The sequence below is a fragment of the Pseudochaenichthys georgianus genome, chromosome 20, assembly GCF_902827115.2.
Source record: "Pseudochaenichthys georgianus chromosome 20, fPseGeo1.2, whole genome shotgun sequence".
In the NCBI taxonomy this organism is placed as follows: domain Eukaryota; kingdom Metazoa; phylum Chordata; class Actinopteri; order Perciformes; family Channichthyidae; genus Pseudochaenichthys; species Pseudochaenichthys georgianus.
Window position 1 is genome coordinate 96,447 of NC_047522.1, and position 22,972 is coordinate 119,418.

General features: G+C 43.7%; 1 protein-coding gene across 3 annotated transcripts; it reads left to right on the forward strand.

Moving 5' to 3' along the window:
* Positions 1-390: 390 nt before the first annotated feature.
* On the forward strand, positions 391-20,254 carry ppp1r16a (protein phosphatase 1, regulatory subunit 16A). Of its 3 annotated transcripts, none has more exons than XM_034108276.1 (11): positions 391-490; positions 10,192-11,165; positions 11,317-11,387; positions 13,386-13,531; positions 13,962-14,065; positions 14,300-14,424; positions 17,144-17,269; positions 17,354-17,429; positions 17,642-17,771; positions 17,870-18,032; positions 18,556-20,254. In XM_034108276.1, the coding sequence occupies exons 2-11, from the start codon at positions 10,919-10,921 to the stop codon at positions 19,069-19,071; spliced, it is 1,704 nt and encodes a 567-aa protein (XP_033964167.1). In that variant the 5' UTR covers positions 391-490; positions 10,192-10,918; the 3' UTR covers positions 19,072-20,254. The 3 variants fall into 3 exon arrangements, with proteins under 3 accessions (XP_033964167.1, XP_033964169.1, XP_033964168.1); XM_034108278.1 differs by having other exon boundaries at positions 10,759-11,165; XM_034108277.1 differs by lacking the exon at positions 391-490 and adding an exon at positions 554-629.
* The last annotated feature ends 2,718 nt before the right edge of the window (positions 20,255-22,972 follow it).

The following is a 22,972-nucleotide window of genomic DNA, read 5'->3' on the forward strand; positions in this document are numbered from 1 at the left end:
AAATGATGTGTAGATAATAATAATGTAAATCAAGATTCATGATTAAATGTGTTCAAATGTTCAAATAGTATAAATATATTGATTGGACTGTACAGTACAGTTATAAATAAATGAATACATACGTAATTGCAGGGTCAATGCAAAAGTAAAGATTATTGCCCAATATTATTGTACTAATGATGAATACAAATCCGATCTTTTATAATGATGTTTATGTTTTTATATTGTATTTATATAGGCCTATTATCTTACTTATAGAACTTGTAATTGTATACCTTTTAATTTAATTGTATTCCAATCTCTCCACAAATTCTCTGATGTGTGTGTGTTTAATAAATGAGAATAAAGTCCTCCAGGCTGTGGCGCCCCCCGGCGGAGGGATACCCGGGAGGAGAGCGCGCAGGTCCGGTTGTTATGGTGAAGCATTCCCCCTGAGGGCTGGAGCAGCAGCTGAGTCAGTTTCACAGGAGACACCACTCACAGTCAACAGGTAGGATCCACTTTATGTAATATCATTTCCCATCGATATACCTCTCAACTGTTCTCACTTCAACTTGTGTTCGCCAAAGTTAGTCGGTTTCTTTGACGCACCTTGCAATGCACCGCTGTGTGCGTCGTGTTTCGGAAAGGTGAGCTAACCTGAGGCTAAAGTGATGTTAGCATGACAACAGAGCTAGCCGACTTTAATGCTACTTTAACAGTGTTTTCACCATGTTTAGTCATATAAAGTCACTACGTTAGGATACACCCTCCTGTGTTTACTTGTATCCGCGCTGGAGTCGATAAATGAACTGGGTAGCTTTCTTCATTAACCGCTTGTTACCTGTCGAGTTAGCCACCTGTTGAGCCCCGACATGAAGGTAAAGAGCTAATCTGCAGCCACCGTTAATCCTGCACAGTGACAACAAGTAAACACTGGTGCTGTTGCTTTCAAAGCTTTTTATAGCCAATGAAAGTGAGTATAAATTAATACTTATCTGGTAGATTTCTGATTCATATTGGCCTATATTATATCACAGCTTTATGACAGGGCGGTAAGTGCAAAGTCTATACTATCACGTGCATGGGCTGGCATACATCTACACGTTGACTGTTATAGCACAAGCTGCAGCTCATAGTTCAGTCAAATGGCTCCTATGTCATGCGGGGCTGCAGTCCTGCTGTTATAGTGATTTATATACAAAAGTAATGGGGGGGGGGATGTTATATACTTTAGGGGAATTTCTTATCAACTCATCAGGATATCCCTTTTAATTATCATGCCTTAGCGGATGTGCACTCGTCTGTTAAAATCATGGAACTTACAAAAGGGTAATTAAATGTTTCCATATCTACATTGAATATTATCACTTTTCCATAGATAACAGTTTGAAGGACATCAGCGGTATCCTCCTTGGTTAAATATACGTCCAAATATCTTAACAATTGAAGTTGTTTAGCTCGTAAGCTATATTTAGCAGGATCTGTTGCACCAAATTAGTTTTGTATACTACACACACACGTTGGTTGCAAGAAAGTGAACACTACCGGAGATAATTAAAATAAAAAAGCGTTTGATGGGGAGTTTTATGATTTTGTGTCCCATGAGTTGGATTTACTGCTTTTCTGTGCCATGTATGACAGTAAACTCAACATGTTGGGTGACATAATGGATTCCAACAAAAATGCAGATTAATGATAACTTTTTGCAGGATATTCTATAGTTCACTGCCCATTTAACTTAAACACAACATCACTGACTTATTAACCTAAAAAAACAGTCATTTATTCTTTGTCTAACCTAACTCACAAGTATTCAGACGTGTGGCCAAAGTACTTCTTCAATAGCATGTCCGTGGAATGCAATGTATGGGCAAATATTTCACAGTATAGGGCAGGATTAGCAGCTAGGCCCCTTGACACACAGCACGCACACACGCACACGCACACACACACATACCATGTATACATCACTTCAGGGGACATTACATTGACTTACATGCATTTCCTGGAGACTTATCCTAACCTTAACCATAACCAACACATGCCTAACCCTAATCCTAACCAAGTCTTCACCCTAAAATTAATGATTCCCTTATGGGGACCTCCATTTTGTCCCCATAAGGGAGGCCAGTCCCCACACGTGACTATGTAAACAGATTTAGGTCCCCACAAGTATAGTAATGCTAGCACACACACACACACACACACACACACACACACACACACACACACACACACACACACACACACACACACACACACACACACACACACACACACACACACACACACACACACACACACACACACACCACACACACACACACACACACACACACACACACACACACACACACACACACACACACACACACACACACACACACACACACACACACACACACACAAAAAAAAGAGATTATTTCATACTTTCACTACAGTGGACTTTAACCTCTTTGATCTTGAGTACAGAGTGTGCATCCTCCAGTACTGGCACACCAGGTTATCTCGACTTCAAAAAGCACTTGAGAAGATACTGTAGCGCCCGGTGTGTCACTAGTGAATCATTAGAAGTGTTTTTCTCGTCCTAATATAGTGATTTTCTTCAAGACAAGTTGAATGACCCCTGCAGTTATTTAAAGGTCAAACTCTGTTGCATTTCTATTCTCTCGTACATTATTTCCTTCTCATATTTCTCCGCATTTTCGTACTGAGGCAATTCTTTAGTACCACGTGTGTGTGTTTGAATCTGCACATACATCATCTCAGACTCTTGTCCCAGGAGTTTCTCCTCCTCCTCCTCCTCCTCCTCCTCCTCCTCCTCCTCCTCCTCCTCCTCCTCCTCCTCTATCTCCTTCACACTATTTCCTCCACATCCTTTGGCCCTCTCATTCTATATCCTGTTCTCCAGAAAAAGCAGCAACTCTTTGTCTGCATTTCTCCTCGATACCTCCATAAAGCATGCTCACACACTCTCTCCTTCCTCTGTGGCATTGCCGAGTGATTATATGGAGCAAACCATTGCACATGACGGGACTTAACGTGTGCAACCCCCTCCCCATTTAGTTTGGCACTCATTGACCCGCAGTCTTTTCCCCGAGGGCTGCAACTCAAGCTATTCTGTTCTGAATACATTGTTCAACGGTTTCTGTTGTTAAATGTTCAAGTTAAGAGACGCCCCTCGCCCACAGACCAAGGTGGATTCTTCAAAGGCTTTGACCCATCAGAGGGAATAGGAAATAGGAAGAGTAGTTTCCCTTTTTATGGCAACCGTCATTTGATAGTGTGTAATATTCATATAGTGCTATCGCTTTTACGAATTCATGCACTTAAAAAAACCAAAACGTAGTTCCACATATCTGCTAAAATTATCTCCAGAGCTGAAATCCCCAATTCTGACAGTTTATTTGACCATAAAGGATTCTTTTATAAACACTCAGAAGAAGTTGATTTTCTGGAAATGCGGCAAGCTTGCTGTTGTGGAAGCAAAGTACAGGAATGAGCAGGTAGGAGACTATCGTGTCCTTGGGCAAGACACTTCACCTGAACTTGCTCCTGTGGGTATTGTCCACAGTACATGACCATTGCATGTATGATATGTGTAATGTGTATTTGTGAAGCGCTTTGAGCATCTGGAAAAGCGCTATAATAAATGTAAGGAATTATTATTATTATTACTATGCAGGGGGACCTTGTGATTAACTTTTTAGAGCTTGGTTTTCCCTTTTTATGATGTTCCTCTAAAGAAATCCGTCCGATGTATGATGCAGACGTTTAGACGTTCTTCAGAAATCAGGCAAAGGGATTCCATTCCAAGTGTTTTAAGCATCCTTTCATGATTATCGGAGAAATACTTTTGGGAATGATTGAGGCCGGGATGATATTTGTATTTGCACCGCAGCGGATGGAACCCCTCTGAATATGACGCAGGCATGTTGACTTGGCATTGGTTCAGAGGGTAGCTCGCGGGATGCTTCCCGAATGATCGCGCTGCATCGACTCAGCTTTGTGTGTTTCAGTCAACAGCTGAGCAATGTCATTCCTTTGTATCCAGATTGAATTCTGAGCAGAGTTGTAGCTCGGTATCGGTACTACTAAGTTCAGTCACAAGCTTTTACACTGAGGTACCGCCCACCTGATGAATGCATGTGCGTGTGTGTTCATACTGCTCTATTCATTGCAGCGGTTGAATGAAGGTTCTGTTCCTCTCAGCCTTTCCTGGTCGGTCATTAGGTGGAAAAATCCGACACCTGTCATATTGATGTAGGGATATTTTTCAAAAACACACACCGTTTAGTTGTGAACACTGCGAGTGATCTCACCTGGTCTTCCCCCGTCCGCCTGGCCTCGCCCTGACTCAGGATCACAAGGCTCTTACACATTCTGCATTTGAGCTGGGGCTTATTTTATACGGGACTAAATGAACTGAAGCTCGTTACATGCTAGCTTAGCATCCAGTGTCCCAGCCACCCTGTGAGTGGGCAGACCTTTAGGAGTGTGCACGGAGAGATGAGGTGAGATCACAACATTGGAGAAATATTGAGAAGAAATGGCTGATCCTCTGTCTTGAGTTGATTTAATCAGTTTCACTCAAAGCTACCATGTGTTATAGTTAAGTATGGGCATGTAGATGTATGCATTATGTCAGTTGGTTTGTTAATGATAAAGTTGTAGGTGTAGAATGAGCTTCAGAGTGGAAAGTAACAATGATGCCATTTAGAGCATAATTGGAGGATTTCTTGGGATACTTTGGAGAGCGGTTTTGGGCAGGATAATCATGTATTTTTTCCAGAACTTGAAGTAACCATTTGTTCTCATTATGTTTATACATACATGTGGGAGGTCAGTGAGGTTGTTAGTAATGATTGTGCAGCTGCTGTTGCTCTCTTGGTGTAAAACAGCTTTTTGTCACATCCAAACTGGTGTGGAAAGCAAAGACAGTGTGCGTCTTATTCCAGGTTTGTAAAGGAGCAATATGATATATTCATGATGGACATGACGGATTGTTTCTGTGTTCTTAGTCACGCACATCGTACTGTCTGAGCCTCGGCTTCATTCCCTCGATACCTGCACTGATTGGCTTTGGCCGAGATGTGTGTTTTCTGGCTCGCTCTGCCAAGACAGATCATCAGCCCAGTGTTTCCCCTACCGTTGTCTTGGAGGAGCGCGTTAAAAAAAACAATTAATATATATATATTACACGAAATTGCAACTAATCTATATCTACTGTTCACATTGAACATGTGCTCTTTTATTAAATAAACTAAACGCTTTAATTTTAAGTTGTGAGTTTAGTGTTATTGACCCTGAGAAACACTGATGCATTAATCAATAACAATAATCCACGGCTCCTCTCTGCTCCAGAGGATTTATAAAATACATATCCCAATGCCTAGGTCTATTGTAATGAAAGACACAATCAAAGGCAGACGCTTGAGTGTGGCTGAGATTTAGATTAACATTGGAGCAAAGCTAGGTCAAAGGACGGATCGAAAATACCTTCTTTGGGATTTTGCTGTCTTTATCCTGATGCTTTCAACATGGGCCGGAAATGTGGACGTTTTGTCTTTATGACTCTATTTTGAAGGAACACTTAAATATCTCTGTCCTGACATTACACAAAGTAGTAGCATTGTGATTCACCTCCTACATAAGCCCTTCCCGATGTCAGATGGTGTATTTCTGTGTGTCTGTGCAGTACTAAGTGGCCTTGAGTCAGGTGAGTCACTGTGCTCGGGTCAGGGTGGAAGCACTGTAAACCGGTTTAATTGTTATGGTCACAGGAACCGTGGTTGGCACTACATTAATACAACATGGAGACAATTGGACTAGTCTCAAAGCTACTTAACACGGTGAGATTATTTTGGATTAATAAAGCAAACTTTCATCACTTCTTACAGTACAAATCCAAATCAGGCGAAGCAGGTCAGTGTAAGGCCGTCAAACTAAAAGCCCAACGCGGGCAACGGGTGAATTGAGTGGATGTGTGTGTCGTTTTTTCACCACTCCTTTCCACGAGTCATCTGAAATGTGAGTCAAATCCTGTCGTATGAGAATGTATTCTTTAGTTTCTTTTGTGAGCCACACGACGCCAACATTGGGATCTATATTCCACTGATCTTTTAGATTGTGTATGGCAGGGATCACCAACTGCATTTGTCCAAGGGCCAAAATTATTCCTAGAGACACTTTCGGGGGCCAGCGATTTTTATATATAGCCCTACATTTTGAAGTTGTTGACTGGGGTGGGGGGGGGGTGCTAGTGGAGCACGCTCTTGTACTGTCAAGGAGCGCATAAAGCAGACTCTTCACGCTGATAGAGGCGAAGTCCCTCCCCTTCCGGTGGGACTCATGGGACCTTATTTCGGAAAAAGTATTTTGTATTGAAGTCAATGGAGAGAGAGAGAGATTATCTTTCGATCCCGTTTGAATTGTGCCACGAATGACACACATGATGTTTGTCAATCTTAAATAATAATTTCCGTGTCAAAAAAGTCACAGTTTGTCGTAAAACTGTTGAAATATAAGACTATGAAAAATACGCAACTAGAAAGACTACAAATCCCAGAGTCGCGTAAGTAATGTCATAACTGTTTTCCTCCACTAAGAGATGGCTAAGATCAGCGCCATATAGATATAATCTATCTAAGATAACTTTAACAAGATGCCTGTGTGCTTAGTACCAGGTTGTTATCATACCAGCAATGGGTCTTGCTCGTTCTTTCGCTTCCCATCTGATGAAAGGACCAGGAGTGGCTGGATCAAGTTAGCTACCTAGCTAGTAGCTAGCACGTTTGTTAGCATTACAGCCTTGTCATTTTTATTAGCCTTAACATGAAGTAACATTAAGCAACCCAACATGTTAAACAGTAAGAGTAGTATATTTCGTGAACCCTTTGAAGAGTACTGTCACCGGTGTGATCATTCTATAACACACAACTTAAGCCCGGGGGAGAAATGCTAACGCTACATTAGCATCGCCGATCTTTTCTACTTCATGCTATCTGCACAAATGGTTGACATTAAACATGAAAAAGACCAGGCAGTTCAGAGAGAAAGGAAGGCAGGCAGCTTTGCATGACATTCTTCTGGACGTGGTGATGGTGAGGGTAGTCAATCCTGTTGTTGACAATACAGTAGTGACGGCCATCCTGGTGACGTGTGTTGTTGTGAGAGTCTGCGAGACCAGAGATGTAGTTCATTGACTGTTTCACACAAACAAATGTGTTACTTCACAGTTTTACGACACATTTTTTTTTTTTACTTGCAAAATTATCTTTTAAATTGACAAACATCCTATGTGTAATTCGTGGCACAATTCAAACGGAGCTCATCTGGAAGGGGAGGGACTTCGCCACTCTATAGAGGCGAAGTCCCTCCCCTTACGGTGGGACTCATGGGACCTTATTTCGGAAAAAGTATGTATTGAAGTCAATGGAGAGAGAAAGATTATCTTTCGATCCCGTTTGAATTGTGCCACGAATTACACATATGATGTTTGTCAATTTAACAAATAATTTCCTTGTCAAAAAAAGTCACAGTTTGTCGTAAAACTGTTGAAATATAAGACTATGAAAAATACGCAACTAGAAAGACTACAAATCCCAGAGTCCCGGTCCCGCATGCTGGCTCTCAGGAAGCGACTCACTCCCCTTGTGTGTGCACAGCTCTCAACACGCCCAGACTTTGGAGTGATTTTCACCTCGTTACTTTCCGCCTCGTTCTGAAAGAAAGAAGTGAAATGTTCCAACGTGACGGCCGTCTGGGTGTGTGGTGCGAGACGGGAGATGTAGTTCGTTGAGCGGTTTCACACAAACAAAGTGTTACTTCATAGTTTTACGGCACATTTTAATTTTTTTGACTCGTAAAATTATCTTTTAAAATGACAAACATCATGTGTGTAATTCGTGGCACAACTCAAACGGGATCGAAAGATAATCTTTCTCTCTCCATTGACTTCAATGCATAACTTTTCCGAAATAAAGTCCCATGGAGCTCACCCGGAAGGGGAGGGACTTCGCTTTCACTTCTTCTTCAGGACAGGGAAGGCTACGCAGTACGCAGGCTTCTGTCCCGCAGCTGCTGCCTCTCTGTTGGACTCCGGTACGGCACATTACTCACGAGACGTTGTAAAAAAAAAAAAATGAGTCGGGGGCAAACGCACGGCCCGTCCACACGGCGGCGTGCGTTCAATCGGGCCGCCTGTTGATGGTCCCTGGTGTATGGTATTATCCCGCTAACACAGCCGTTACTATCCTGCAGAGATGTTCCCTAGTCCTCTAATCCTTTCTCCTCCTTAAAGCTCGAAAAACGCTACAGACGGTGTCCCTTCTTCCGTTTGTTAGCTGTGATTAAGAACAATGACCCAAAATAAGCTCTGCTGCTAACTACACGTAGCCCTTCCTTAAGACAAGGCACGTTTATTTATATAGCACTTTTCAACACAAGGCAATTCAAAGTCTCTTTACAAAAAACGAAAGACATTAAGAAAATGGCATTTAAAATCAGTCAGTAAAAAGAAAAGCTAATAAAATAAACATTAAAAGAAAAAATACATGGATAAAACTTAAGGGTTTGTTAGTTTCCTGTTGACCTTTAACCCAACGTGGGCTTGTCCCTTTAGGAGGCGGACGGGGTAAAGAAAGAGAGAAGTGCATAATTGGCATTATAAACAAGCCTAACATTCATCATTCATGAGGTTTGATCCCGTGCGTAACAAGTCCGTGTCCGTGGGTGTGTTGTCTGAATGAATTATGCGTGCAGTCTATGGGGAGTTAAGCTTATTACCTCAATCTAAGGAAATCCTTGTATTGTATCTTGTGACAAAGGGTGAGAGGTGAGATGTCCTAAGAATAGAAGAACGGCAGAGCAAAGGAACACATGACAAACGTCTGTCCGCCTTTAAACAGGAACTATTTGAGTGGCTAGGAAGTCGTCTTAACGGAAACAGTGACTGTAGGTCTCTCTCTAAATATATAAACACCTTATATAATTATGTCCAGATTCAACCCTCCATAATTCAGACTGTGCACACAACATGCTAGTGATGCTGCAGGGACTACATGTTTGTCCTTCCCTAATAGTATAGTCATATATTATAGTACTGCTTTTTAATAATTGCGTTGTATATAAATTATAATCCAGTTTCTTTCTAGGTTGGGAGAATGACTTTTGACCCGGTGTTTATTTTCCGAGCAGTACACTTACGTATTTCCTGATGATGCTTTAGCTCATTGTCAGAATTCATGCCATTAATTCAGAAATCTGAGTTGTTATAATTCAACTTAAAACCCTCTAAATGTCTCTTACCAGTTTGTCATGCATTTCTTTATTAAAACACCAAATGTATTTTTTTTTTTTTTCAAAAATACAATTATTTATATATAGCGTTATGGCAATCAACAACAATTATACATCAATTTTTTAATACCAATTGACAGCACTTCTTTCACCTCATTTGGATATCAATTGGAGGCGTGTGGTGCAGTGGGTTGTGCGTTTGTGTTGGGATCAGGGGGTCACAGGTTCAAACCCCGCTGCAGTCAGCATGTCGTTGTGTCCCGGAGACACTTCACCCCAAACTGCTCCTGTGGGGATCGCCCACAGTGTTGAGAATGTAAGTCGCTTTGGAGAAAAGCATCTAACAAGAGACGTGTCATGTAATGTTTTAAATCAACTAGTTAGTTTAACTTTAACCTGGTTATTATGAATGCCTCGTGGTGCGTGTCTCCGTGGCCCAGGACGGGTGTCTTGTCAGTCGCTCTCTATCTCGCTGAGTGCGTCTAGTTGACCTTCCTCCCAGCGCTCACAGGCCAGGCCTAAATTATAAATGAATAGCCTGGAAAGAGGGTGTGTGTGTGTGTGTGTGAGCCGCGTAACTCATCTGGGAAGCTAAAGAAAAGTAATGAGTGCGGTCACCTGAGTTATAACTCCACGCTCACATCTGATCTTTTTACCTGCTTCTCGACCACGTTCCCCTCTCGGTTTTTGCTCCACGTTTATGCTAATGGCGGCGTCGTGTGTATCGGGCTGCAGGGTGTGTCAATCATTAATGAAAAGCGTCCCACCGTCTCAGGTTTCCTCCGGGAGAGGAGAGTCGCTGGAAGGAGCTCGGGGGTTAAAGATAACGGGATGAGGAGAGCCGTGTGCAAACGTTATACTGTAACGCAGCACTCGCAATTATTGTTTCTCCTCTCTCCCGCTCTCCAGGCAGACAATGACGCTGAGGGAGGAATCGTTGAAACCTCGCCTGAATCCCTGAAGAGAAAACGTACACAACAACAAGTTGGAAAAGTCTCCACTCACGCCCACGGGACACTGCCACAGCATTAGCTGAAGTTGGACTTAAATCATAGCTTAAGCTCCTCAGTTCTTCCGGTTTTGTGGATTTGTTGTTCGTCATATTCTCACTATGGATTCTCAAACACTTGGATCAATATCTTGGACACAGTCACCCTCACTTTGGAGTAAAAGCTCAAATAAGGCATCTATTCCTTTGTAGCAACATCTCCTCTCTCCATCCTTCCCTTCAGTGGCCAAGTTCCCCACAGTTGCTATGGACGCGAGGACTGACGGTTGCTTACCGCCCAAATCCTGGATGTTTCTCTTTGATTTTCCAAGGCACGATAAGAGTTATGTGAAAGATGAGGAAGAGACATTACCACGACATGTTGCTTCCTTCTGAAATCGGGGAGATATCTTCCGCCTGATTGCACAACATAAGTCGTTTCATCACACTCTGGATATTCGTGAAATTCGCTCCTTATTTTTTTACAGATAAGCTGCGGTTTCTGTCTCCCACTGGCCCTAACGTAGGCCCGGTTGGCCTTACAGAAGGGCCTCCTTAAGGGGCAAGACGTAGGTAAAGGTTTCACATCCTTTTGGACTAAGAGAACCCAAGGGGAGAAGACACCGGGACAGTTTGTGGTGGCGTGGCATGGCAGCAGAGCACGGGGAGCTGCTCAGTGAGATGGCCACAGTCGGGCGCCTGGGAGCCACCGAGCGCCTGAAACACGCCCAGAAGCGTCGCGTCCAGCAGCTGAAGGGATGGGCGCAGATGGAGAAGGACTCGACGCGAGGGTCGAGAGCCAAAGCGGATAAGAAGAAGGCGCGCACGATAAAAGTCACGTTCCCCCAGTCCATCACGCTGCTGGATGCTGCTGCACGCAACGACGTGGAGGAGGGTCGGTACCAACACACACTCAGAGAGACATAGCATGCTCGAAGCTTAAAGAACACAATACATTGAATTAAAAGTAAAGCTTGAATATGTGAGGAAAGTCAAGAACACTCGGAAGATGCCAATACATGTCCTATGACCCCTTTGTCTTTCAGTGAGGGAGCTGCTAAACAACGGCGTCAGCCCAGATCTGGTCAACGAGGATGGACTGACAGCCCTACATCAGGTACACACACACACACACACACACACACACACACACACACACACACACGTTTACACCTAGTTGTGTCACCTGTGCAGGGGGAAGGACATGATCCCTCACTGGCCTCCCGCCTGCAAACACTACCAACTCCACCATCGTCCCGCCCCTCAAACACAGACTGCTCTGTCATAGCGTGGCATCAGCCATCGATGACCAAGGTGCTTCAACCAGCACAGACTCCATAGACTATAGGGGTGTTGAAAATAATCGTTTCTACGATGCATTACGATGCGGACGTGGACGATTCGGTCTCGATGCAGTGACGGAAGATAATCGGTTATAGCGTAGTAACGTTGCTTCCTGATTTTCCGGCCGCGGCTTTACAATAACGTTTTTTTTTCTGTCACTTTAATATCAAATCGGTCGGTGACGCAGAGATCAGGGAACATACGTGACAGCGGCACCGAACACGGAGCAGTCTGCTTTATCCACCAACACAAGAACACCAGTCCAGAACCCACAGCAGAAGGACCCGCTCTGAATCACTCCGTGTCGCTGCGGCTCAGAGACACAGGGAGGGATTTATGTTTTTCAAAAATAATCGCGTTACAATCATGTCAGGTTTTTGGTGGATTTAATGAAGTCTTGGATTGCAAAGTATGAATGTCCTCGAGCAATTTTCAGTTGATAAATACGTGTGTGAAGTTTGTGAAGGCAGGAGGAAAAAAGCTTCTGCGATCACAGTCTCCTCTCCGTTCCTCCAAGCCCCGCCCCCTCGCTGAAAATAATGAGTGACAGGCTGATGGTGACCCGATAGAAACTTTGTTATTCACTTAATCACTGAGATATAATGATAACAGTAAAACAGAGAATGTGAGTGTGCACCCACATGCAGTATTTTAGTTTGTATATGCTGTTGTAAAGACTCCTGTTGTCTGCTGTGTTCAGACTCAGACTGTGTGTGATGCCTCATTCAGGACATTCAGTGTCCTTTCTTAACAGAAGACCGTGGCTAGAAGCTGCAGCTCGACTGCAGAAGCATTAGCTTTTTGTTTTTGAGGATGGAACAACTTCACACACGGAGGCTAGACCTATACAATTCATTTATTTTGGTTTATAAATTAATGTCAAGACATTTATGTTGTTGATTTCTGAAGCACTTTCTAAATAATAAAGAGAGTTCATATGTATTTACTGCATGTATGCATTGATGAAAAATAAGCCATGTGCAGTAATATAGAAAATTGAGGATGCAACGCATTGGTATGAACCGTGATGCACCGGGATATCGAACCGAATCGAATCGTTGACAGGATAATCGTAATCGAATCGTGAGACCAGTGCACGGCCCTAATAGACTATCTTGCATATTATTCTTGATTTTTACCCTTTTTTAGGATTGATGTATGCTCTTCAGTTGGGTGACTGCTATCCGTTGTGTTATAGTGATACTTTTAAGCAGAGATGTTAGGAGGAGATTCTTTACATTAAAACCTGTGGAGCTCAAATTAGCGATGATTCGTTCTCGATGATGTTACCTACTTTTACACCGTGTGTGTGTTTTTTTTTTTTTTGTCTGAACCATAACCTATCCTCAGTCAGTTTACAAAAACACACTCTTATTCATTTCACCATTGTAGTGTAATCATGTGTTTTTGAAGGCTTACATTCCTGTCCTGAACGTAGCGGTCAGATTGAGAAGTACCATCATTAGCGTCCTGTGTTTAGTTTGTCAGGACCTTGAAACACATACTTTAAAATCTCTCAGAAACCTTCTCTCCCTTCTTGTTTTGCTCTAAACGCATTCTGCCATAAATTCAAGAGGGTGGTCTTTCACAGAGAACTCTTCATAAAGCCTCTGCTCTTCCCCTCGGAAGACGTCCGTGTCTACAGAGCAGAGGGCTGGGCCCGCATGCACATTTGACTCAAGCAAGTGTATTAGTTCCATAAATAATAATGCATAGATATCCCTTCCTCCAACACTTTGCTGTCTGTGTATTCGGATGTGTTTTCCCTCAGTGCTGCATAGACGACTTTGTGGAGATCGTGCAGTGCCTGCTGGACGCGGGCGGCTGTGTGAATGCGTGTGACAGTGAGCTGTGGACGCCGCTGCACGCTGCTGCCACCTGTGGACACACCGGCCTGGTGCAGCTGCTCATCCAGGCGTGAGTTCCCCCATCAACATCAACCCCACATTTCAGCTTCTTTCACACCATTCAAAACGACTGTCCTGCTGTCAGCGCGGTGAACAAAGATCTAAGCAAATAAGCACACATTTAAAAGGGAAATGCCTCATTTGCATATTTAAACGGGAAGGTTTTCAAAACGTAATGTCCCCAAACTGATATATTATTGAGTTTTCCAACAACTATATTAGGATAAATTCTGCTTTAATTATACAATTTCTAGTCCAGAATATAAACAGACTTCTTTGCGAGGGACTGATCTCCATAAACGATGCAAACATGGCTGCACTTTGACTTTCAAAACACTTGGCATGTGTAGGAATGTTCGTGAGTACATCTGGGTATGTCACAGTGTGGCACTAATCCTTTACATATGGGTGTTGTTGTGTGTGTGTGTGTGTGTGTGTAGTGGGGCTGACCTGCTGGCTGTCAATGCAGATGGCAACATGCCCTATGACCTCTGTGAGGATGAGGCCACGCTCGAGCTGCTGGAGATGGTCATGGCTGAACAGGGTCAGTAAAGTAAATCTGTTTTTGCACTCTCACGCATTCGTGCCGTTTGCAATAACATTTATAAAAAACAAAATGGATTCTTTCTCTTAAAAATGTTCCAACAAGATGACACATCTTCCTTATGTGTCGCTCCCATTGAGAACCAGTTAGCGCTCGATAATAAACACGCTGTTAATGTGTGTATGCTAACATGAATCATTTTGTGTGTGTGTGTGTGTGTGTGTGTGTGTGTAGGGATAACTCAGGACCGCATAGATGACTGCCGGGGGGCTAAAGAGAAAGCCATGCTGGCTGACATCCAGGCTCTGGTTCAGAACGGAGTGGACTTAAACGCACAGGATGCTAACGGAACAACCCTGGTGAGTCAGAGCGACATTAGAAATTAGGCCAGGGATTTTTATCGGGCTGTGCCATTTAGTTTGAAAGCTATCCATATGTTTTAGTGTTATAGAACTAGGTGAATGAGTGAAATATGTATTCCCCCCTGGGGGAAATAGCTTTGTAAGGAGAGCACGAGAGAATGTCCAAAGAGTGGCCTCATTAGTTTACAGTTGAGGCTGCGGAGGACTATATCCACCTTGTGTTGTGAGTCCAAAGGCAAACCGTGAAAACACAAACATAGCTTTCCCGACGTGCTTTAGTTCATCGAGGCCAGGGATGGGCAAATGGCATTGCCACTGTATGTACTAGGCAGTGCCGATTTTTGGCGGTCGCCTAGGGGGCGCCAGATCTGGGGGGAAAAAAACATTTTTGACCGTTGGCGCTCATCCTAATTTTTGGCCTTGATGTAACAACATTCATGATTAAGTAAATGTAACACCTTTTTCATCCCGGTTGCACTTTTCATTTGCCCTGTACGATGGGCAAATGAAAAGTGAGTGATGAAAGTGGGGGGTGTTGTTGGCTTATCAGGCGCCCGCAGCTCACAGCCAGAGAGAGGGAGAGAGGGAGAGAGAGAGGGAGAGAGAGAGGGCTCACCGGTACCGGCGCTGTTGTTATTAGAATCTGGTGCTAGCTACGCTAACGCATATAAGAAGTAGATGTTTCTACAACCCGGGTGGAGGAGAGCTCTCCTGTCTGACTGAGAGGCTCCGTGAGGTAAAGGACTCAGTGTTTAGATTGTTCATTTTAGTCTAAGTCATCTCAGTGGGTCTCAAACGTTTTGACTAAATTATGTAAAAACATATTTCCAAGGCACTCCTTTATAATTATTAGGATAAATAAAAACAGGTTTGAAATCATTCCAATGTATACTATAGGACAGTAAACCAAAAATATCGTTTAAAGCTGGAGAGATACAAAAATATGCATAAATAAATGTTAACTAGGTAAAATAAGAGATGCATGAACAAAAAAAATTAAATACATTACATGTATTTGTTATTGGCTACGGTAGGTTATTGGTTATGTTCACATACTTATTTGATTATTAAAATGTAAACTGATCTTGTTCATATGGGTGTTTTTAGAGTTGTACCCCCTAGATCAGGTCTCGAGTAATTGTGTGCTCAAAGTGCACCAGATTGAAGCATTTTACTTTAAAATGTTCAAACAAATCATAAAATACTGAATACATTTGAAGCCATTTTGACGTATATGACCTATGTCAATAAGTTTCTGTTTTTCTAGTGTATTCGTCTTTTGTAGAGATTTTTCATTTATTCTTTATATATGAAAATCTCTCCGAGGGCAGCAAATTGTCTAGAACCGGTCCTGGTGCTAGGCCTCAAGAGCCTTTCTTGTGCTGGCAGACACATAGGTACAAATTGGCGGGGCACACTTCGCACGTGCACACACGAAAAAATTCCCCGCACTCCGCGCTCACATTATGCTGGGCCCACGTGCCTTAGCTGCTATGACTCATCCTAGGGGAAACACTGCGCCTGTAATTATGCCTTTACAAACTTAAAGGTTGTTTTTATCATCTGAATTTGGCGAAACAAGTTTAATATTCTAAAAACCAAGACTTTGTTTATTTGAAATCAGATGAAAACAAACTGTCACGGACCCTGCCGTGTTATCTATGATACTATACGCCTTTCATTCATAATGTCAGCGGAGGGGGGGGGAGCGGCGCTGAGGAACAGCAGAGTGCGGGCTGACAGGTGTCTGTGTGGACACTCCCCTTATTGTGTCTTAGGTTCAAGTTAGACGACTAATGTCTGGGGTAGTGTTCATGACTTCATGTGTATGTCCTCTTAATGGTTCATCTCAATACACACACATTTTCCGTGCTTTCCAATAGTTTAAAATAGTTTTATTCCACTGTTTAATAACCTGTTCAATACAAACATGCCACTTGTAAACATTAAATAACATTTCTGTGGACTGATATTTGCTTAGTGGCTTATTGGAGGATGTTCCCTGAGAGATTGTAAAATGTCAATGAAGACTTAATTTGTTAATAATTACATACAATACATGGTGTGTGTGTGTGTGTGTGTGTGTGTGTGTGTGTGTGTGTGTGTGTGTGTGTGTGTGTGTGTGTGTGTGTGTGTGTGTGTGTGTGTGTGTGTGTGTGTGTGTGTGTGTGTGTGTGTGTGTGTGTGTGTGTGTGTGTGTGTGTGTGTGTGTGTGTGTGTGTGTGTGTGTGTGTGTGTGTGTGTGTGTGTGTGTGTGTGTGTGTGTGTGTGTGTGTGTGTGTGTGTGTGTGTGTGTGTGTGTGTGTGTGTGTGTGTGTGTGTGTGTGTGTGTGTGTGTGTGTGTGTGTGTGTGTGTGTGTGTGTGTGTGTGTGTGTGTGTGTGTGTGTGTGTGTGTGGTGAATCTGCGGCCCCCTGGTGGACAGTACATATATTATGTGGCCCCCACCACCATCCAAGCTGCCCATCCCTGATCTAGGCTGTGCTTTTAGTTTCTCTGAAGTGCTCCCTCTCAAGGTTACAATTCAATATCGAAACAGGTTCCTATTATTAGTCACGGATGTGTGAACAGAGAAGTTCTAAATCAGCAGAACAAAGGAAATGTGTGTTGTAGCTTTTTCTGAATGCATTTGGTCGTTTTATTTTACATCAGGTTTTTTTTCGGCCATAGAAATCTAGACTGTAAGTGCTTCTACGTTAAACGGACCTCTCTTCCAGCTCCACATAGCGTCGGCTAACGGCTACGTGTCCGTGGCGGAGCTGCTGGTGGAGCACAGAGCTCAGATGGAGGCGAGGGACTCTGACGGCTGGACGCCGCTCCACGCCGCCTCCTGCTGGGGACAAGTGAGTGCTGCGTCACACGTCAGAGGATACAACCCTTCCACTTTTCTTAAATGAACCATTTCTATGTTTCTATGTGATGCATAGATCCAGATGGTGGAACTGTTGGTGGCACATGGAGCCAGTTTAAATACAAAGTCTGTGCTGGACGAGACGCCTCTGGGTAAGATCAGTTATGCTTCATAGCAAAATAATAATTGCGCAAAAAAGCCACGACAGCTTTCCTCTGCAGTTACTTAAAAAGCAACAATCACGCTGCGAGAATTTCGTATAAACTGCCTGTGCTAAAATAGGAACTAGTTATCCTGATGCATGTTGATTCTTGTTGGCATCTTTCCTTCCATGTGTCTAACCTTTGCTTTACTGGCGTTTCAGATGTGTGTATGGATGAAGAGGTCAGAGCCAAACTGATGGACCTGAAACACAAACACGAAGCCATCATGAAGAGCCAGGACCGGCAGAAAGGAACGCTGCAGAGACGAGCCTCGAGCACCGGCAGCAGAGGGTGAGAGGGAGCATGACAGACCAGAGGGGGGAGAAAGGTCACATGAAGTTGGAGCAGTTAAACCTACATGTCCCCCTCTCTCTCGTTTGTCTGTACAGCAAGGTGGTACGTCGCGTCAGCGTGAACGAGCGCTCCAGTCTGTACCGGCGCGAGCACCACAAAGAGGCCATGGTGTGGCAGGAGCGCGGCCGACAGCCGGAGTCTCAGGACGAGGACGAGGACAGGCAGACGGACAACGAGCTGCACCGGCACGCCACCATGGTGAGCGAGAGGCAGGCTGACGTGACGCTGAGGAGGCCTGTGTCCTGGGTTCAGTCTAACGTGTGCACCGCTAGATGAAGCCGATTAAACTTCTTAACACGCTGGTTGTAACTGTTAGGAAAAAGAAACATAATGATACATTTTATTTATAAAGGCGGCTCTCAAGGTCGCCGTACAAGGTACACAAAACTAAAACAAAACAAGTGCGAAAAAACACGACAATTTAGTCAATCACTAATGTCTTGTCTAGTTCTTACTGTTTATTCTTACATGTTCAAAGAGTTCTAGCATGGGGGTATGACGACTATCAAACTCCGGTTCAGGGGTGAAAGTGTTCTTGTTTTCTTCACTTAAGGACACTAAGGTAGATAAAGTATTAAACTAAACAAGTAAAGAGGACCAGTGTTCACAATGCTGACAATTTGGGCGACATGTGTCTGTGTTCGTTGTCTCATGGTTGCTGGCTCACTTGTGCACAACTAGTTGAAGCTGATTGTCTTCCATGTTCTCTCTGCTGCTCCAGGTCGCCGGTGTCGGAGCCACGTCCCGCCTGGAGGAGCTGGACTCTGCAGACAGGAGCGCTGTGTCCAGCCTGGGTAACGGAGGGACGTCTTTGTCTCCGGCGTCCTCTGTCCCCGGAGAGGTGTGGAGCGGAGGAGGTCTGATGGACCGCAGCGCCTCCTACCAGCTCAGCCCCTCGGAGGGGGAGGGGGAGGGGGAGGGGGCGGACAGTATGACTCGGGAGAAATCTCACCAAACGCTGGCCGACCTGAAGCGCCAGCGAGCCGCCGCCAAGCTCAACAAGTACCCAGCCCCTCAACCCCCGCTGCCCCCTGCCCTGGAGGAGGAGCCTGCCGCGGAGCTGACCCCGCCTCAGGCACAGCGCGAGGTCCAGACCGCCCCCCCCCCTGCAGAGGAGCTCGCCTCCCCCAGCCAGGTGTACTTCACCCCCGCCAGCGGAGACCCTCCCCTTCTGAAACTCAGAGCGCCTGAGGAGGAGCAGTCTAACAATAAGGAGCCCTGCTGTGGACTCATGTAGACACACACACACACACACACACACACACACACACACACACACACACACACACACACACACACACTCTACCTGCAGAGTAAATAAGCCGGCGTTATACACTCCAAAGTGGCAAAGAAGCTTTCAGAACAGACAAAGAAATCCTTAAAGACTGAGTTAAGGCCACATGCCAATGAGGGTTTGATCCACGCAGCATCTCAGTGGCTGAGGGGCAACCCTTGTGCTTACTTCCCATTTGCTTATCGTCTTTTAACACGATACACACCCTCCACTAAAGGTCCTCACATTCCCCGTGGCTCCCTCCGGATGTCAGGTGTACGCGAGACACTGAAAGAAAAACGACGGATCCCAGTTTTTCAATCACAGCTTAATAATTGCTTTATTCTGCCTTTTGTTTATTACTTTATTTATAGTTTACCACACAATTACTGTCGATTAACATTTCAGATGAATGAAATTCAGTTCAAGATTATTTGTTTCAAATTAAGATGTTTTCTTTTCTGAGTCTGCGATGGGTGATCCACATTTCCATTACGAGCCAGAGATTGCTCTGTGCATGAGAGATTGCTTTGTCGTGATAGTTTCAGTATACGGTATAGCTCGTCTAAATGTTCATTTCCAGAAAGATGAAGACATTTCCTGATTGTTTTTTTGTGTTACTTTTCCAGTGCACAGAAAAGCCTACATGTGTAACGGTGCGATTCGTAATTGAAATGTTTTTATTTAAAATAATTAGCGATCATAAATGCTTATATTGAAATCAGTGGATCCATCATAATCACTTCTATTTTTCTACCCTCTGAATGGAATCACATTATTTATTATCTAATACTGAATACGGCTGACGGTGTACACTTCCATTTTTTCTTTTTTTAAAGATAAAAGTTTGAAAGCATTTATCAGAGAAATTATATATAATTTAAGTTGTCAAACCAAGTGAACTTGTCCTTTATTTCACAGGTTGGTGCCTTCCTTAGGTGGCAGATTTGATTTAGGTTTGCAATGCTTGCACAAAGTCCCACATAGAGTCGATGAGCAGTGGGATCAAAGGATCTGTCCGGTCTGTCTCCTACGTGACGTGCGGTCGGTCAATGCACTCATTTCTGTGTTGCAATTCAGTTTTGCTCGTGATTTTTACTGAGCCCTGTTTAGAAAAAAAACTACATTAAAAAAAAGTTTTCATTAATGTTTTTGTCTTTTCTGCAAGAGGTCATTTTAATACATCTTGGTTTATGTGTCCGTCTGGTTTGGATATACACGTTTGTGAAGAAACATGACGGTGCAACCTACGTTTTGGGGACCTTTACACATTACGCTTAATTTAACTTGGTGTTAAACTCAAACACACAGTGGGCCAAAATAAAAAAAATGGGTACTAGTCGAGGGCCGGACTGGTTCAATGTTTATTGCAGAACGTATTGAAATGAACTTATTGCACATATTAAACCTGGAACCAACAAAGCTTAAATTACTGCCTTTAAAAACAACATTAAATAATCAGTTGCATTCATTTCTCATGGCTCTATCTGCAGCTTCTCCAGAGTCATTTCTTCGGAGTACATTTTCCCACAGGCCAACAACAGCTTCAACAAAACTATTCCCCTCAAAGAGAAACCAAACATGCCCTGCTGTCGTGAGAGAGGAAGTGCAGAAGGAAGCATCCATTAAACTCAGTGTGCTGCTCTGTGATGCTAGTTCAGATACTTGGCATCTCATCTCGGGTGCAAGGTCATCAATGTTTGGGCTCAGGCTCTGAGCTGAGGAGACCCTCAGGATGGAGTGAAGGTGTGAGAGCAATATACCAGATCTAACGGTAATTAAACATTATCCTGCGGGCCGAAATTAAATCCACCAAGGGCCTGATTTGGCCCCCGGACCTTGAGTTTGACACGTGTGTTGAGGGAGCTGACTGGCTTGTTGACATGAAGTGAGCGATGTCTCCCTCTCGTGGTGAAAATGTAAAAGTGTTATGCACAAAGACTTGTCCTCTTACATCATGTGGTCACTCACTTTCAGCTCATCTCGAATGTCGCGCTCCGCCCTGATCCACCTGCGAAGGAAGCACATGATGTACGCAATAAACCCTTCCCTACACTTAAAAGTATCGCATGTACACAGGGGCGCTGCCAGGGATTTTGGGCCCCAGATATCACATTGGTTACTTCAACATTTTTTTCTTAATGTTCTAAAATAGTTTGGGCCCCAGTCAGTGCCTGTGGAGGCGTGTGGCTCTGTGGGGTGTCCGTAGGTGTTCGGATCAGGGGGTCACAGGTTCAAACCCCCCTGCAGTCAGTGTCCCTGAGACACTTCACCCCAAATTGCTCTTGTGGGGATTGTCCACAGTATTGAGTATGTAAGTCACGTTGGATAAAAGCGTCTAACAAGTAACATGTAATGTCAGTCACGGGCCCTTAGAATCGTCCTAACTTGGCGCCCCTGCATGTACATAGAACTTTTGGGACTCTTGTCGTCAAGAAGTTAGTTTCCCTTTTAAGAATCTCTCCCCCCCCCCCCCCCCCCACTGTGCAGCACATGTTGTATGTGGCCTTGGTAACAGCTGTGCATGACGTGTGTTCAATATGCCCCCCTGCTTATATTCAGAGATGTTTTAACTTTGAGGGCTGTGAGCGACTAACGGAGAGTTGTTTGAACGTTTTATTTATTATACGATGTCGATGCGTCCTTCAAATTAAGGTGTGGTTTGAAATGGAACAGTGTCAGGTGATGCTGCCAAAATACGCACTGCTCGGGAAGACTGCAGGGACATCACATGTTGGGATATCAAATGTCTTTCCAAGACCTTTCCAGGACATCTCTGGGGGTTCCTCTGTCTCTCACTCACAGCTTATTCTGCGCCTCTCTTTCTGTTGCACTAACAAAGTTTTTTTTTGGCACAACAGCTTCTATCTGCTTTGAAATCCTTGCCTTGCCTGCATTCCTAACTCTTACTCCCTTTTGTTGTTGACCAAATTCCAAGTCTCATTACCCCCACATTCGTCCAAAACATGTCCTCAAGTCTCATTTAAAAAGTATGTGTGGGTGTGAGCTACTGGAAAGTCTGCTTTTGTCCACTTATTAACAATGTTGCAACTTGCAGAAAATAACCTTTGCATTGTAAGAGCCTTTCTCAAAACTCCTTGTTCCTAATGCAGAGCACATGATGGATTAAAGGAACCCTGAGAAAAGCATGCTGCCCCTTAATTCCTTGCAACACACCCAAGCATTTATGTAAGATACACACCCAACTTAATTTCCTCAAACACTCGTTTTACTACATTACCATAATGTGGTTTGTCTGCCTTAAAGAGACAAACAACTTGTTTAGGTTTCGAACGCAGCCCTGCTTTTATATTGTCCCTTTGGTACAGAATGATAGACTCTTAAATTACAATTCATGGGTGACCCAATAATTAATTGTCCAAATGACTATGCATATCTATCATTTTAATGTATACTTTTACTATAATTTCACAAATCAGACTTTAGTTACACCTGGAGTAAATTCACAAGCTAACACCTTAATGCATCAATAATTATAATCAAAACATATCATTATATATATAATTCTCAATTGGAGCGATCTGCACAATGACTACTTTAACTTTTGGTAGCCTACTTTAAGTTTATTTTGATGATAGTACTTTTCTACTTTTACTTTTGAATGCAGGACTTTTACTTGTACCAGCGTATTCCTACTCTCTGGTACCGAGTACTTCTTACACCTCTGCCTTTAAGAGAACAGGGTGTTGAAGAAGTGGGATATCTACATTGCTGTACGTGAAGGGCCCCTGGTTGTTATATATTTCCTCCGGCACGTAAATGCGTCCTTATGGCACGCTGACTTGTGAGGGGAAGTTGGAGAAGGAACCAGCCAACCACGAGCGAAGGCGTGTCTCGCGGGTGG

Bases quoted from the DNA above. Each gene is read 5' to 3' on its own strand.
- ppp1r16a (XM_034108276.1), top strand. From the start codon at position 10,919: ATGGCAGCAGAGCACGGGGAGCTGCTCAGTGAGATGGCCACAGTCGGG. The intron at 11,388-13,385 runs GTACACACACAC...GTTTTCCCTCAG, and splicing joins GACTGACAGCCCTACATCAG to TGCTGCATAGACGACTTTGT. The intron at 17,430-17,641 runs GTAAGATCAGTT...CTGGCGTTTCAG, and splicing joins GCTGGACGAGACGCCTCTGG to ATGTGTGTATGGATGAAGAG.